Source organism: Schistocerca piceifrons, chromosome 7 (assembly GCF_021461385.2).
Source record: "Schistocerca piceifrons isolate TAMUIC-IGC-003096 chromosome 7, iqSchPice1.1, whole genome shotgun sequence".
Classification (NCBI taxonomy): domain Eukaryota; kingdom Metazoa; phylum Arthropoda; class Insecta; order Orthoptera; family Acrididae; genus Schistocerca; species Schistocerca piceifrons.
Genome location: NC_060144.1, coordinates 316152700 through 316167667, shown reverse-complemented (window position 1 = coordinate 316167667; position 14968 = coordinate 316152700). Strand labels below are relative to the sequence as shown.

Genomic DNA, 14968 nt, shown 5'->3' with positions numbered 1-14968 from the left:
TTGCTTGTCTGTTAGCACTGACAACCCTACGCGAACGTCGCTGCTCTCGGAAGATCAGTGAAGACCGTCGGCCTCTACGTTGTCCGCGGTGAGAGATAATGCCTGAAATTTGGTAATCTTGACACACTCTTGACGTTGTGAATCTCGGAATATTAAATTCGCTAGTGATTTTATAAATGGACTGTCCCATGTGTCTACCTCCAACCAACATTCCGCGTTCAAAGTCTGTTAATTACCGTCGTGCGGCAATTAACATGTTGGGTACCTTTTCATATGAATCACCTGATTACAAATGACAGCTCCGCCAATGCCCTGCCCTTTTCTGTCATGTGCACGCGATACATCTGTATATGTGGATATCGTTATCCCATGACTTTTGTCACCGAACGGGGTGGAGCAGTGGTTAACACACTGGACTCGCATTTGGGCAGACGCCGGTTCAATACCGCGTCCGGCCATCCTGATTTAGGTTTTATGTTATTTCCCTTCATCACTCCAGGTAAATGCTGGAATGGTTCCTTTGACAGGGCACGGCCGACTTCCTTCCCCATCCTTCCCTAATCCAGTGAGACCGATGACCTCGCGGTTTGGTCTCTTCCCCCAAATCAGTCCAGTCCAATCCAATCACTTCAGTGTAATTATGAGGCTGCAGCTTGATTTCAACTCCAGAACATTCATTTGAGAAAAATACATAAACTGTCTTAAATGTGAGGAAGCAATTAACACGTGCCTGACATCAGCTGTGACAAATGGCTCTGAGCACTATGGGACTCAACATCTGTGGTCATCAGTCCCGTAGAACTTAGAACTATTTAAACCTAAGTAACCTAAGGACATCACACACATCCATGCCCGAGGCAGGATTCGAACCTGCGACCGTAGCGGTCACGCAGTTCCAGACTGAAGCGCCTAGAACCGCATGGCCACACCGGCCGGCTCGGTTATGACGATAACTGCTGAGTTCCTCATGTGACATATTCGGAAACTGATAAATATTATCGGATAATCATTGCAAAAAGGAAATTGCAACCCACATAATCTATTCCTTCACGTGTTGAAATAAATGTTGAACCAAAGAAACTTATTCGTGTCTCATTTAAACTGAAATAATTTTTGTATTGCCAAACTATATTTACACAGACGCAAAATCCCCAAGATTGGCGATCTTTTACAGAAGCTCGAAATTTAGCGCGGACTTCAATACGAGATGCTTATAACAGTTCCCACAACGAATTGGAGATACTATCGAAGACAGTGCTGCCAAAGCAGAGTTACTAAACACAGCCTTCCGAGATGCCTTCGCAAAAGAAGACGGAGTAAATACTCCAGAATTCGAATCCAGAACAGCTGCCAACATGAGTAACGAAGAAGTAAATATCCTCGGAGTAGTAAAGCAACTTAAATCACTTAATAAAAACAAGTCTTATGGACCAGACTGTATACCAATTAGGTTCGTTTCGAAGTATGCTTATGCATTAGCTCCATACTTAACAATCATATACAACCGTTCGCTCGACGAAAGATCCGTACCCAAAGACTGGAAAGTTGCACAGGTCACACCAATATTCAAGAAAGGTAGTAGGAGTAAACCACTAAACCCGGGTTCCCGGGTACGATTCCCGGCGGGGTCAGGGATTTTCTCTTCCTCGTGATGACTGGGTGTTGTGTGATGTCCTTAGGTTAGTTAGGTTTAAGTAGTTCTAAGTTCTAGGGGACTGATGACCATAGATGTTAAGCCCCATTAAGGCCCATTTCGTTAACGTCGATATGCAGCAGGATTTTGGAACATATATTGTGTTCGAAAATTATTAATTACCTCGAAGAGAACGATCTATTGATACACAGTCAACACGGATTTAGAAAACATCGTTCTTGTGAAACACAGCTAGTTCTTTACACACACGAAGTGTTGAGTGCTATTGGCAAGGGATTTCATATCGATTCCGTATTTCTGGATTTCCGGAAGACTTTTGACACTGTACCGCACAAGCAGCTCGTAGTGAAATTGCGTGCCTATGGAATATCGTCTCAGTTATGTGACTGGATTTGTGATTTCCTGTCAGAGAGGTCACAGTTCGTAGTAACTGACGGAAAGTCACCGAATAAAACAGAAGTGCTTTCTGGTGTTCCCCAAGGTAGTGTTATAGGCCCTTTGCTGTTCCTTATCTATATAAACGATTTGGGAGACAATCTGAGCAGCCGTCTTCGGTTGTTGGCAGATGACACTGTCTTTTATCGACTGATAAAGTCATCAGAAGATCAAAACAAATTGCAAAATGATTTAGAAAAGATAGCTGAATGGTGCGAAAATTGTCATCCACACGAGTGCTAGAAGGAACTCGTTAAACTTCGGTTACACGATAAATCAGTCTAGTCTAAAAGCCGTAAATTCAACTAAATACCTAGGTATTACAATTACGAACAACTTAAATTGGAAGGAACACAGAAAATGTTGTGGGGAAGGCTAACCAAAGACTGCGTTTTATTGGCAGGACTCTTAGAAAATGTTACAGATCTACTAAGAAGACTGCTTACACTACTCTTGTCGGTCTTCTTTTAGAATATTGCTGTGGGATCCTTACCAGATAGGACTGACGGAGTACATTGAAAAAGCTCAAAGAATGGCAGCACGTCTTGTATTATCGCGAAATATGGAAGGGAGTGTCACAGAAATGATATAGTATTTGGGCTGGACGTCATTGAAAGAAAGGCGTTTTTCGTTGCGACGGAACCTTCTCTCGAAATTCCAATCACCAACTTTCTCCTCAGAATGCGAAAATATTTTGTTGACACCGACCTACATAGGGAGAAACGATCACCACGATAAAATAAGGGAAATCAGAGCTCGAACGGAAAGATGTAGGTGTTCATTCTTTCCGCACGCTATACGAGATTGGAATAATAGAGAATTGTGAAGGTGGTTCGATGAACCCTCTGCCAGGCACTTAAATGTGATTTACAGATTGTCCATGTAGACGTAGATGTAGATGTAGACCATACAGTAAATACATAAATGTTGTATATCATAATTTCGTTTGTTGTACTGTGATTAATAACGGCTACCTAGCACTCCTACATACACTACATTGCTACACCAAGAAGAAATGCAGATGATAAACGGGTATTCATTGGACAAATATATTATACTAGAACTGACATGTGATTACATTTTCACGCAGTAAGGGTGCATAGATCCTGAGAAATCAGTACCCAGAACAACCACCTCTGGCCGTAATAACGGCCTTAATACGCCTGGGCATTGAGTCAAACAGAGCTTGGATGGCGTGTACAGGTACAGCTGCCCATGCAGCTTCAACGCGATACCACAGTTCATCAAGAGTAGTTACTGGCGTATTGTGACGAGCCAGTTGCTCGGCCACCATTGACCAGACGTTTTCAGTTGGTGAGAGATCTGGAGAATGTGCTGGTCAGGGCAGCAGTCGAACATTTTCTGTATCCAGAAAGGCCCGTACAGGACCTGCAACATGCGGTCGTGCATTATCCTGCTGAAATGTAGGGCTTCGCAGGGATCGAATGAAGGGTTGAGCCACGGGTCGTAACACATCTGAAATGTAACGTCCACTGTTCAAAGTGCCGTCAGTGCGAACAAGAGGTGACCAATGGCATCGCATACTATCACGCCGGGTGATACGCCAGTATGGCGATGACGAATACACGCTTCCAATGTGAGTTCACCGCGATGTCGCCAAACACGGATGTGACCATCATGATGCTGTAAACAGAACCTAGATTCATCCGAAAAAACGACGTTTTGCCATTCGTGCACCCAGGTTCGTGTTGAGTACACCGTCGCAGGCGCTCCTGCCTGGGATGAAGCGTCAAGGGTAACCGTAGCCATGGTCTCCGAGCTGATAGTCCATGCTGCTGCAAACGTCGTGAAGATGGTTGTTGTCTTGCAAACGTCCCCATCTGTTGACTCTGGGATCGAGACGAGGTCTCATGCATAACTGGCTTTAGATATCCCCGCAGGAAATAATCAAGGAGATTCAGCTCAGGTGTCCTCGTAGGCCGTGGAATAGGCCCCACCCCTTCCAATCCAGCTACCAGGAAATACTGTACATGTAATGCTCCATCGTATTGTACTGTAACTCTCTGAATAGCACTGAGTGATGAAAGGGTCTATCGTTGATTCATAGTACGATCTTTCATGGGACAATGTAAATACGATGCAACAGAGCTACCTTAGTAAGCAAAACCTGGATCATGACTTGCTGGTAATCGGGCTCGTCCTTCTTGTTTCCTTAAAGGAAATAAAGAATTTACATGTAATTAAACAGCATAGTAGTGTAAACTTGTATGCATGTTAGTTGTAAATAAGCCGGGAAACAGTAATGCTACACAAAGCGATAGACAAGTTCACTTTTTAATATTTTTTGTGGGATCTGAAATTTAAAAACCTCTCTCACACCGGCCTGATTTAGCTTCACTGATCAGGATATTAAAAAACATGCGTATATTAAGGGAATTTTCATTCACAAAGCAGGCTTATCACATTCACACAGTTCAATATTTTTCTATCATGATTAAATTGAGCTTAACTTAAATTCCATAAGGCAGTGAAGCAATTTCGAAGTCTCGGTGCGACGAAAATTGTCAGTCGATCTCATAAAAACATTTGTAATAATTATTAACTTTCGGTGATCACATGGGGAAGACCGGAGATCTGCTGGTAAGACCGTGTTAGCCCATTTATTGAATGTAATGAACTGGATACCTTGAGCGTACAAAACGGCAGGTTCGTCCAGTGTAAATGAGTCGTTCCCCACTGATCCCGTGCAACGCAGCGTAGTAAGCAGACACTGTCAATAATAATCAATTAAATAATACGCGAACACACTTACTTTAGTTTAGTTCATGTATTAAATTCCTTCTCATACAGAATCTCATCAAGATGGCGACTAGCTCAACAATACATACATATACATCTTCCTTCTTTCAGGGCTAATCGGCAAGATCTGAATCCCTCTTTTCATAAGAGAAAACATAGATAGCAGAGAAGCTATTCCATGGGGTAAATGCACGCTCCAAGGAATAATAGGGCTTGAAACTACTTTGCATTGATAATCATTGTATATTAAACTTTAGGAATCGGTAAGATAAAAATAGATATTTCGAGATATGTACTGAGTTATATAATTTACAAAATTTCTGAAAATATCGCGGAGAGACCGCTGCAAGAGACATTACAACTTCCACATCTCCCTGAGTTGTGTGCGCACCGGCGAAGTTTATGAATTAGTACCACCAGTCTGGGGGTGAGTGCAGCGTATGGGATGAGAACCCATGTCGTCTAAAAATATTCGATAATATTCGAGATCAATATCGAATCCATAGTTTCCGGCGACGCTAGGGCCATTGTGGACAGACAGTCCCTGTGGCACTCCACCGCTAGAGTGGTGGGGTGAGGAGCAAGCTGGTGACATATCGGCGTATCTCTGTAACACCTGAAGAAGTTACTACCAAACTTTGCACGCATATTACTTGCTATATGGGAAAAAATTCTGTGAAAGTCAGACACCCCAGTTAACCCTATGGCTGAGGGCGGGTGAACATTTGTGACATAAAAGGATAACTTAGGTAACTCTGGACCAGCTGCGACAAACATTGGTATGTACATGGATTACTATTTGTATAAAAATATTGTTGAGTAAGCCCCAGGGGTATGCACTGGATATACACCACAGTGGTTAGACCTAGGATTTCCTATGGGGCCGTAGTGTGGTGGAAGAAGGTAGAACAGCGGGTTGCTGCTAAAGAGTTTGCTAAGGTGCAGAGATTGGCCTGCTTAGGCGTAACGGGCAGACTTAGTAGCACACCAACCGCTGGAATGGAAGCCATGCTGGATATGCCTCCACATCACCTTTGGGTTAAGATGGAGGCAGCAGCTGGGTCATACAGACTTAAAACTGGCCAAAACTGGGTCTCATTGGGATATCCAGAATCAGACACAAATATAGTGAGTGAGGTAAATATAGGCATGGCTGGGGAAATGCCCGCCGACTATATAATAACTCTCAACAGCTTCGACAAGCCTTACAACATAATAATTGGAAGTAGGGAGCAGTAAGAGAAAACAGTTCGACGCCGTACGGGGGACATCGTTTGTTCACCGATGGGTCGAAACAGATCAAGGCGTTGGGGCAGGGTTGTACGGGGTTCAGCCAAGACTGGAGAGCAGCATCTCTCTAGGGAAACTGGCCTCTGTAATCCAAGCCGAAATTACTGCAATCAGGGCATGTGTGGAGGAGAATATGAGTAGGTGCTACAATGACCGTAGCATCTACATCTATTCAGACAGCGAGGCGGCCCTGAAATCATTGACACCTCCTGCAACAAGATCTAAAGGGGGAAGCAATAGGGTGTACCTAGTGTGGATCCCCGGGCACTCAGGGATCTGTGGCAATGAAGAAGCCGACAGATTGGCTAGGATGGGAGCAACAACTCCATTTATTGTACCGGAACCTGTCTTGACAGTCACCAAGGCTATGATCAAATTAGAACTACGAAACTGGCTTAGGAAACAGCACGTAGGATATTGGGCCAAGGCTGTTGTTGTTGTGGTGTTCAGTCCTGAGACTGGTTTGATGCAGCTCTCCATGCTACTCTATCCTGTGCAAGCTGCTTCATCTCCCAGTACGTACTGCAGCCTACATCCTTCTGATTCTGCTTAGTGTATTCGTCTCTTGGTCTCCCTCTACGATTTTTACCCTCCACGCTGCCCTCCAATACTAAACCGGTGATCCCTTGATGCCTCAGAACATGTCCTACCAACCGATCCCTTCTTCTAGTCAAGTTGTGCCAGAAACTTCTCTTCTCCCCAATCCTATTCAATACTTCCTCATTAGTTATGTGATCTACCCATCTAATCTTCAGAATTCTTCTGTAGCACCACATTTCGAAAGCTTCTATTCTCTTCTTGTCCAAACTATTTATCGTCCATGTTTCACTTCCATACAAGGCTACACTCCATACAAATACTTTCAGAAACGACTTCCTGACACTTAAATCTATACTTGATGTTAACAAATTTCTCTTCTTCAGAAACGCTTTCCTTGCCATTGCCAGTCTACATTTGATATCCTCTCTACTTCGACCATCATCAGTTATTTTGCTCCCCAAATAGCAAAACACTTTACTACTTTAAGTGTCTCATTTCCTAATCTAATTCCCTCAGCATCACCCGACTTAATTCGACTACATTCCATTATCCTCGTTTTGCTTTTGTTGATGTTCATCTTATATCCTCCTTTCAAGACACTATCCATTCCGTTCAGCTGCTCTTCCAAGTCCTTTGCTGCCTCTGACAGAATTACAATGTCATCCGCGAACCTTAAAGTTTTTATTTCTTCTCCATGGATTTTAATACCTACTCCGAATTTTTCTTTTGTTTCCTTTACTGCTTGCTCAATATACAGATTGAACTACATCGGGGAGAGGGTACAACTCTGTCTCACTCCCTTCCCAACCACTGCTTCCCTTTGATGTCCCTCGACTCTTATAACTGCCATCTGGTTTCTATACAAATTGTAAATAGCCTATCGCTCCCTGTATTTTACCCCTACCACCTTCAGAATTTGAAAGAAAGTATTTCAGTCAACATTGTCAAAAGCTTTCTCTAAGTCTACAAATGCTAGGAACGTAAGTTTGCCTTTCCTTAATCTAGCTTCTAAGATAAGTCGTAGGGTCAGTATTGCCTCACGTGTTCCAATATTTCTACGGAATCGAAACTGATCTTCCCCGAGGCCGGCTTCTACTAGTTTTTCCATTCGTCTGTAAAGAATTCGTGTTAGTATTTTGCAGCCGTGATTTATTAAACTGATAGTTCGGTAATTTTCACATCTGTCAACACCTGCTTTCTTTGGGATTGGAATTATTATATTCTTTTTGATGTCTGAGGGTATTTCGCCTGTCTCATACATCTTGCTCACCAGATGGTAGAGTTTTGTCATTACAGGCTCTCCCAAGGCCGTCAGTAGTTGTAATGGAATGTTGTCTACTCTCGGGGGCTTGTTTCGACTCAGGTCCATGGGCCAAGGTCCATAAACAAAAACATGGTAAGGTAATGATGCCCAAAGCATGTTTTAAAAGAAGCTGTGTAATCCTGGGATTGAACAGGAAAGAGATCAGACTCATGACTGGACTGATGACCGGCCATGGGAACTGCAAAAAACACCTGCACACAATGGGTATAATGGAAGAGGACCCTAAATGTAGGATCTGTGATGAGGGTGAAGAAACTGCATCACACCTAATCTTTGAATGCATGGCAATGGAGAGTAAAAGATACAGAATCTTCGGGACAACTAGACCTGAGAAATTGTGTCTAACAAAAAACTGGTAGAGGGACTCCTTGCACTATTTTAGGGCACTGGTTGGCTTTACAAGATGTACAGGGAGCGATACCGCACAATAAACCTAGTTTCGGTGCGGGCAGTGGCGGGCTACACCTAAGCTGTTTTAGCTCTCATGTTAAAATCAATCAGTCAATCAAATCAATCAATAAACATCTACTACTACTAGGGGATGAAAAGAGGTGACAAGTAAAAATGTTTTGGCAACAATCTATAGGTATTTCTTTCCTGTATTTAGCTGACTTTGAATATTTTAGAAATATGAAATGGAAACCGTATTACTCAGTGCGTCAACCAGGTCGTGAGAATGAGGCCTGCAGCCAGCCGGTAATTTTATCCATATGTTTTGTGACCAAAGATCATGCCACATGGCCGACTATCACAGTTACATTTAACACACTCTCTCTCCCTCTCTGGAGTCGCTCGGAGTAAAAAAGTGGTGAACCAGAAAGTTTCCTCAGGATTCAGAAGACATTGCAGGGAAAAATTCGCTACTGACGTATATAAAATACATGAAGACATGTGTGTGAAGCGCGAAATGTAGAATAATATATAAAGGGTGAATGTCCTTTCTAAAAACCTCGAAAAGTTCTTGATCACAATAATAGTGAAATTACAACACGATAATCTAATAAACAGTCGAACGGAAATAAGCTATATTTCATATGTGATGTTCAGAAAGAGTCTGAAAAGCTTGGAAGGGTGTTGCAAGTTAAGTTGTGATGAGAAATAATTGTTAATGAAAAAAAAATCGAACGTTTGCGCCGTTTCCGAGATAATTAGCACTGAAGGTGACCAATCAGACCACAGCGCGCTAATTCAAGCGGCCCGCCAGAGGCAGTATTGCCCTACTTGTCCTTCGTGTGATTTGCTAAAACCGCACAAGACAGCGACACAAAAATTGGGCATGGGACGATAGTCCAAAGGCTAAACAGTCTTGTACGTTATCATCTACGTTACGAGAGCAACTGACCTAAATTATATCTGGCGGGCTCCTTGAATTTACGCGCGCAACGGCCTGATGAGCTAACTTCAATGCTAATAAACTAGGACATGCAGCAACGCATAAAAATTTTTCCTTAACAGTTATTTATCAGCAGAAACTAACCTGTAATATCCTTACAAGTTTCTCAGATTGTTTCTGACCTCTGCATGCAAAGCCTACGTCCGTCTGAATGTTTATTAGGGTATATTCAGATATAGCATTAGTATTGTCCTGCTGGACGCAGCCACATCGTTTAAATATCTGGGTGTAACGTTACAAAACGATATGAAATGGACGAAGCGTGTGAGGTTTGTGGTAGGGAACGCAAATGGTCGACTTCCCTTTATTGGGAGAATTTTAGAAAAGTGCAGTTCTTCTGTAAGGGAAACTGGGTATACGACGTTTGTGCGACCTGTTCTTGAGTGCCGTTCGAGTGTTTGGTATTCGTACCAGGTCGTATTAAGGGAAGACATCAAAGCAACTCAGAGCCAGACTGCTACATTTGTTGCCGGCCGGTGTGGCCGAGCGGTTGTAGGCGCTTCAGTCTGAAACCGCGCGACCGCTACGGTCGTAGGTTCGAATCCTGCCTTGGGCATGGATGTGTGTGATGTCCTTAGGTTAGTTAGGTTTAAGTAGTTCTAAGTTCTAGGGGACTAATGACCTCAGATGTTAAGTCCCATAGTGCTCAGAGCCATTTGAACCATTTTTTTTGCTACATTTGTTACTGGTACGTTCGAACAATACGCAAGTGTTATGAGGATGCTTCGAGAAAAACGAGAATCCCTGGAAGGAAGGCGGCGTTGTTTACGAGGAACACTATTGAGAAAATTTAGAAAACCGGCATTTAAAGCTGACTACGGTACGATTCTGCTGACTCCTACATAAACTGCACCTAAGAGCCACAAACAAAGTATACGAGAAATTAGGACTCATACGGAAGCATACAGACAATCGTTTTCCCCTATTCTCTTTTCGAGTGGGGCAGGAAAGGAAATGATTAGTAGTGGTACGGGGTACCATCCGCCATGCGCCGAAAGGAGAAGTGCGGAGTATCGAAGTAGACGTAGGTGTAGATCGTGTAAAAATCTGAAGTAAATCGGTCATGAACTTTTCGAGATCTTTTTCACCTTCACTGTGTATGATTCATTACAATTTCGTGTATCCCATACCTTGTAAACCGGGAAGTCGCAACGGAACCTGTACATATAACTGGAATAGAGATCAACATAAACTCCATTTCCGCCCTTTCTACTGCTCATGGAAATCACACATTGCATGTTGTACCACCAACAGCGAGACCTTCAGAGGTGATGGTCCAGATTGCTGTACACAACGGTACCTCTAATACCCAGTAGCACGTCCTCTTGCATTGATGCAAGCCTGTATTCGTCGTTGCATACTATCCACAAGTTCATCAAGGCTCTGTTGGTCCAGATTGTCCCACTCCTCAACGGCGATTCGGTGTAGATCCCTCAGAGTGGTTGGTGGACCACGTCGTCCATAAACAGCCCTTTTCAATCTATCCCAGTCTTGTCTGGAGAACATGCTGGGCATTTTAGTCGAGCGATGTCGTTATCCTGAAGGATGTCATTCACAAGGTATGCACGATGGAGCGCGAATTGTCGTCCATGAAGACGAATGCCTCGCCAATATGCTGCCGATATGGTTGCACTATCGGTCGGAGGATGGCATTCGCGTATCGTACACCCATTACGGCGCCTTCCATGACCACCGGCGGCGTACGTCGGCCCCACATAATGCCATCCCAAAACATCAGGGAACCTCCACCTCGATGCACTCACTTGGTAGTGTGCCTACGGCTTTCAGCTAGACCGGGTTGGCTCCAAACACGCCTCCGACGATTGTCTGGTTGAAGGCATATGCGACACTCATCGGTGGATAGAATGTGAAGCCAATCCTGAGCGGTCCATTCGGTATGTTGTTGGGCCCATCTCTACCGCGCTGCATGGTGTCATGGTTGCAAAGATGGAGGTCGCCATGGACGTCGGGAGTGAAGTTGCGCATCATGCGGCCTATTGGGCACAGATTGAGTCATAACACAACGCCCTGTGGCTGTACGAAAAGCATTATTCAACAAGGTGGCGTTGCTGTCAGGGTTCTTCCGAGCCATAATCCGTAGTTAGCGGTCATCCACTGCAGTACTAGCTAGCCCTTGGGCGGCCTGAGCGAGGCATGTCACTGACAGGTCCTGTCTGTCTGTATCTCCTCCATGTCTGAACCACATCACTTTGGCCCGCTCCGAGTCGCCTGGACACTTCCCTTTTTGGGAGCCCTTCTTGGCACAAAGTAACAATGCGGACGCGACCAAACCATGGTTTCACCATCTAGGCATAGTTGAACTACAGACAACACGAGCTGCGAACCTCCTTCCTGGGCAATGACTGGAACTGATCGGCTGTCGGACCCCATCCGCCTAATAGGCACTGCTCATGCATGGTTGTATACATCTTTGGGCGGGTTTAATGACATCCCTGAACCGTCGAAGGGGCTCTGTCTGTGATAAAATATCCAAAGTCAACGTCTACCTTCAGGAGTTCTGGGAACCGGAGTGATGCAAATATTTTTTTGATGTGTGTATTTAGTAGTTGCGAAGCGTTCCCAGGTTCTCTAGTAGATACGGGGTGAATATTAAGCCGACAAGCTGCAGGGACGGATTCCTGACTAGAAATGGAGGAAGAAAGGGAACATATGGCCGGAAATGGACTGTGTGCGTGCGACGAGAACAAATCCTCCCGGAACACAATATGAAACACAATACAGACCACGTCACAACACATATTCAAAGCGACCTCTGCGGCACGCAGTCCACGTCTCCACTCACCGCGTCATGGGTTGCAGCACTCTTTCGCATGTTCTGGCCTCTCTCCGAGTAGCGGAGAGAGGCGTCGTGATCACGCCTTTGAAGGAACTGATAATCCTTGCACCCGTTGCAGGTCATAGGGATAGTAGCGACTGTCATGCAGGATGCACATAATCGTACTTTACCTTACACCACACTGGCCATTTGCTTGTAGCTTGTACTAGGGTTCGTCTCAATATGCTGTAGAACCCAGTCCTCGAATCCAGGCGGCTCCCCTCCCCGGCGGAAATTCGAGTCCTCCCTTGGGCATGGGTGTGTGTATTGTCCTTAGCGTAAGTTAGTTTAAGTCAGGTTAAGTACTGAAAGGCATGAATGGGAAGCAGTGGTTGGGAAGGGAGTGAGATAGGTTTGTAGCCTATCCCTGATGCTATTCAATCTGTATATTGAGCAAGCGGTAAAGGAAACAAAAGAAAAATTCGGAGTACGTCTTAAAATCCATGGAGAAGTAATAAAAACTTTGAGGTTCGCCGATGACATTGTAATTCTGTCAGAGACAGCAAAGGACTTGGAAGAGCAGTTGAAAGTAATGGACAGTGTATTGAAAGGAGGGTATAAGATGAACATCAACAAAAGCAAAACGAGGATAATGGAATGTAGTCGAATTAAGTCGGGTGATGCTGAGGGGCCGGCCGCGGTGGTCTAGCGGTTCAAGGCGCTCAGTCCGGAGCCGCGCGACTGCTACGGTCGCAGGTTCGAATCCTGCCTCGGGCATGGATGTGTGTGATGTCCTTAGGTTAGTTAGGTTTAAGTAGTTCTAGGGGACTGATGACCATAGATGTTAAGTCCCATAGCGCTCAGAGCCATTTGATGCTGAGGGAATTAGATTGGGAAATGAGATGCTTAAAGTAGTAAAGGAGTTTTGCTATTTGGGGAGCAAAATAACTGATGATGGTCGAAGTAGGGAGGATATAAAATGTAGACTGGCAATGGCAAGGAAAGCGTTTCTGAAGAAGAGAAGTTTATTAACATCGACTATTGATTTAAGTGACAGGAAGTCGTTTCTGAAAGTATTTGTATGGAGTGTACCCATGTATGGAAGTGAAACATGGACGATAAATAGTGTAGACAAGAAGAGAATAGAAGCTTTCGAAATGTGTTGCTACAGAAGAATGCTGAAGATTAGATGGGTAGATCACGTAACTAATGATGAGGTATTGAATAGAATTGGGGAGAAGAGGAGTTTGTGGCACACCTTGACTAGAAGAAGGGATTGGTTGGTAGGACATGTTCTGAGGCATCAAGGGATCACCAATTTAGTACTGGAGGGCAGCGTGGAGGGTAAAAATCGAAGAGGGAGATGAATAAACTAAGCAGATTCAGAAGGATGTAGGCTGCAGTAGGTACTGGGAGATGAAGAAGCTTGCACAGGATAGAGTAGCATGGAGAGCTGCATCAAACCAGTCTCAGGACTGAAGACCACAACAACAACAAGTACCGTTTAAGTTCAGGGACTGATGATCTGAGCACTTTGGTCCCGTAAGATCTTACCACAAATTTCCAAAATTTCTCAAAATCTGATGTTCGCACAGTCCGCCACCTCTCGGCACGTTCTTCTGTCTGAAAGGACCCATGATCACACAAAGGCCCCAAACTGGCTTGGAATGTTGTGTGATGCGGTTAGTGTCTGTGAGAAAACTTGTTTTGGCATAGCCGTGCTGGCTCTTTACCATTTCAATCTGTTTGGTCGAAGACAAAACACCATCTCGTCTTATTCTCGATATGAATAGCGGGCCATTTTGCTGCTTACAATACGCTTGGATAATCATACAGCATGCAACACACAAGGAACACATGGCACGCGGTTAGAGCAACGTACATTCGTCCGCGCAATCTATCGTGGCAACGTCATATTTCCGGACACATGTTCATAGGACTTTTTTACCTCCATTTCCGGCCAGGAATCCGACCATGCAGTTTGGCGGTTTTTTAATGCTTACCCTGTTTATGTGTGATGTATGATAAGAAGAGAGATACACCACATAGCCATACGCAACGTCAACTTGCATACCCTGGTATTTGAAAATAATCGACATCTAAACAAGAAACTAACAATGAAACAGTTTTGAGCTTGTGTGAGCGCAGACATGGCCGTTGATAGCCTCACACGATTAGAAATGTAAGACATAGGCTGGAAAAGAGAACTCACGGGAGGCCAGGAATATCACCCCAGGGCAGGCTGTAGCAGAAGGTGATGGCGAAGGCGGCGCCAGACGCGGCGAACACAATGCTCAACAGCAGAACGCGGCCAGCCCGCCGCCACTTGTACAGTGCCCATAGCAGCAACGGTGATGCCCAGAACAGCTGCATGTCCACTGCCAGGTACCACGTGTGGTCCATGCACTGCACACAAAGACGAAAGCTACTGTGGCGTGTGAAGGGCTATAATCTGCAACTGCTGACACAAAATAACAGCTAGAAACACATGCACGTTGTGACCGCTGGATAGTTCCATTCTACAACTGGGATTTATAATCAGCTATTGGGCTGCTGGCTGTTACGCAATCAATCAGTGTAAATAGTGAGCTGTTAGTGATTTTCACTTGGTCAATTAGTAGTATCTTCGTTGCGGACTTTTGTAAACTTGGTGATTTTCTTCTAAGGTTAGGAGGTATCTTTCATTATTTATTCTACACTAAGCAGATTCAGAAGGATGTAGGTTGCAGTAGGTACTGGGAGATGAAGAAGCTTGCACAGGATAAAGTAGCATGGAGAGCTGCATCAAACCAGTCT

At 44.4% G+C, this 14968-nt stretch overlaps 1 protein-coding gene across 1 annotated transcript in view; it reads right to left on the bottom strand.

Annotated features, from left to right (window-relative positions):
• LOC124805647 (nose resistant to fluoxetine protein 6-like) overlaps positions 1-14968 on the bottom strand; it is a 179796-nt gene that overhangs the window by 134290 nt on the left and 30538 nt on the right. The window contains exon 4 of the mRNA XM_047266213.1: positions 14385-14578. Coding sequence (XP_047122169.1) covers positions 14385-14578 — 194 coding nt within the window. The remainder of the gene's footprint in view (positions 1-14384; positions 14579-14968) is intronic.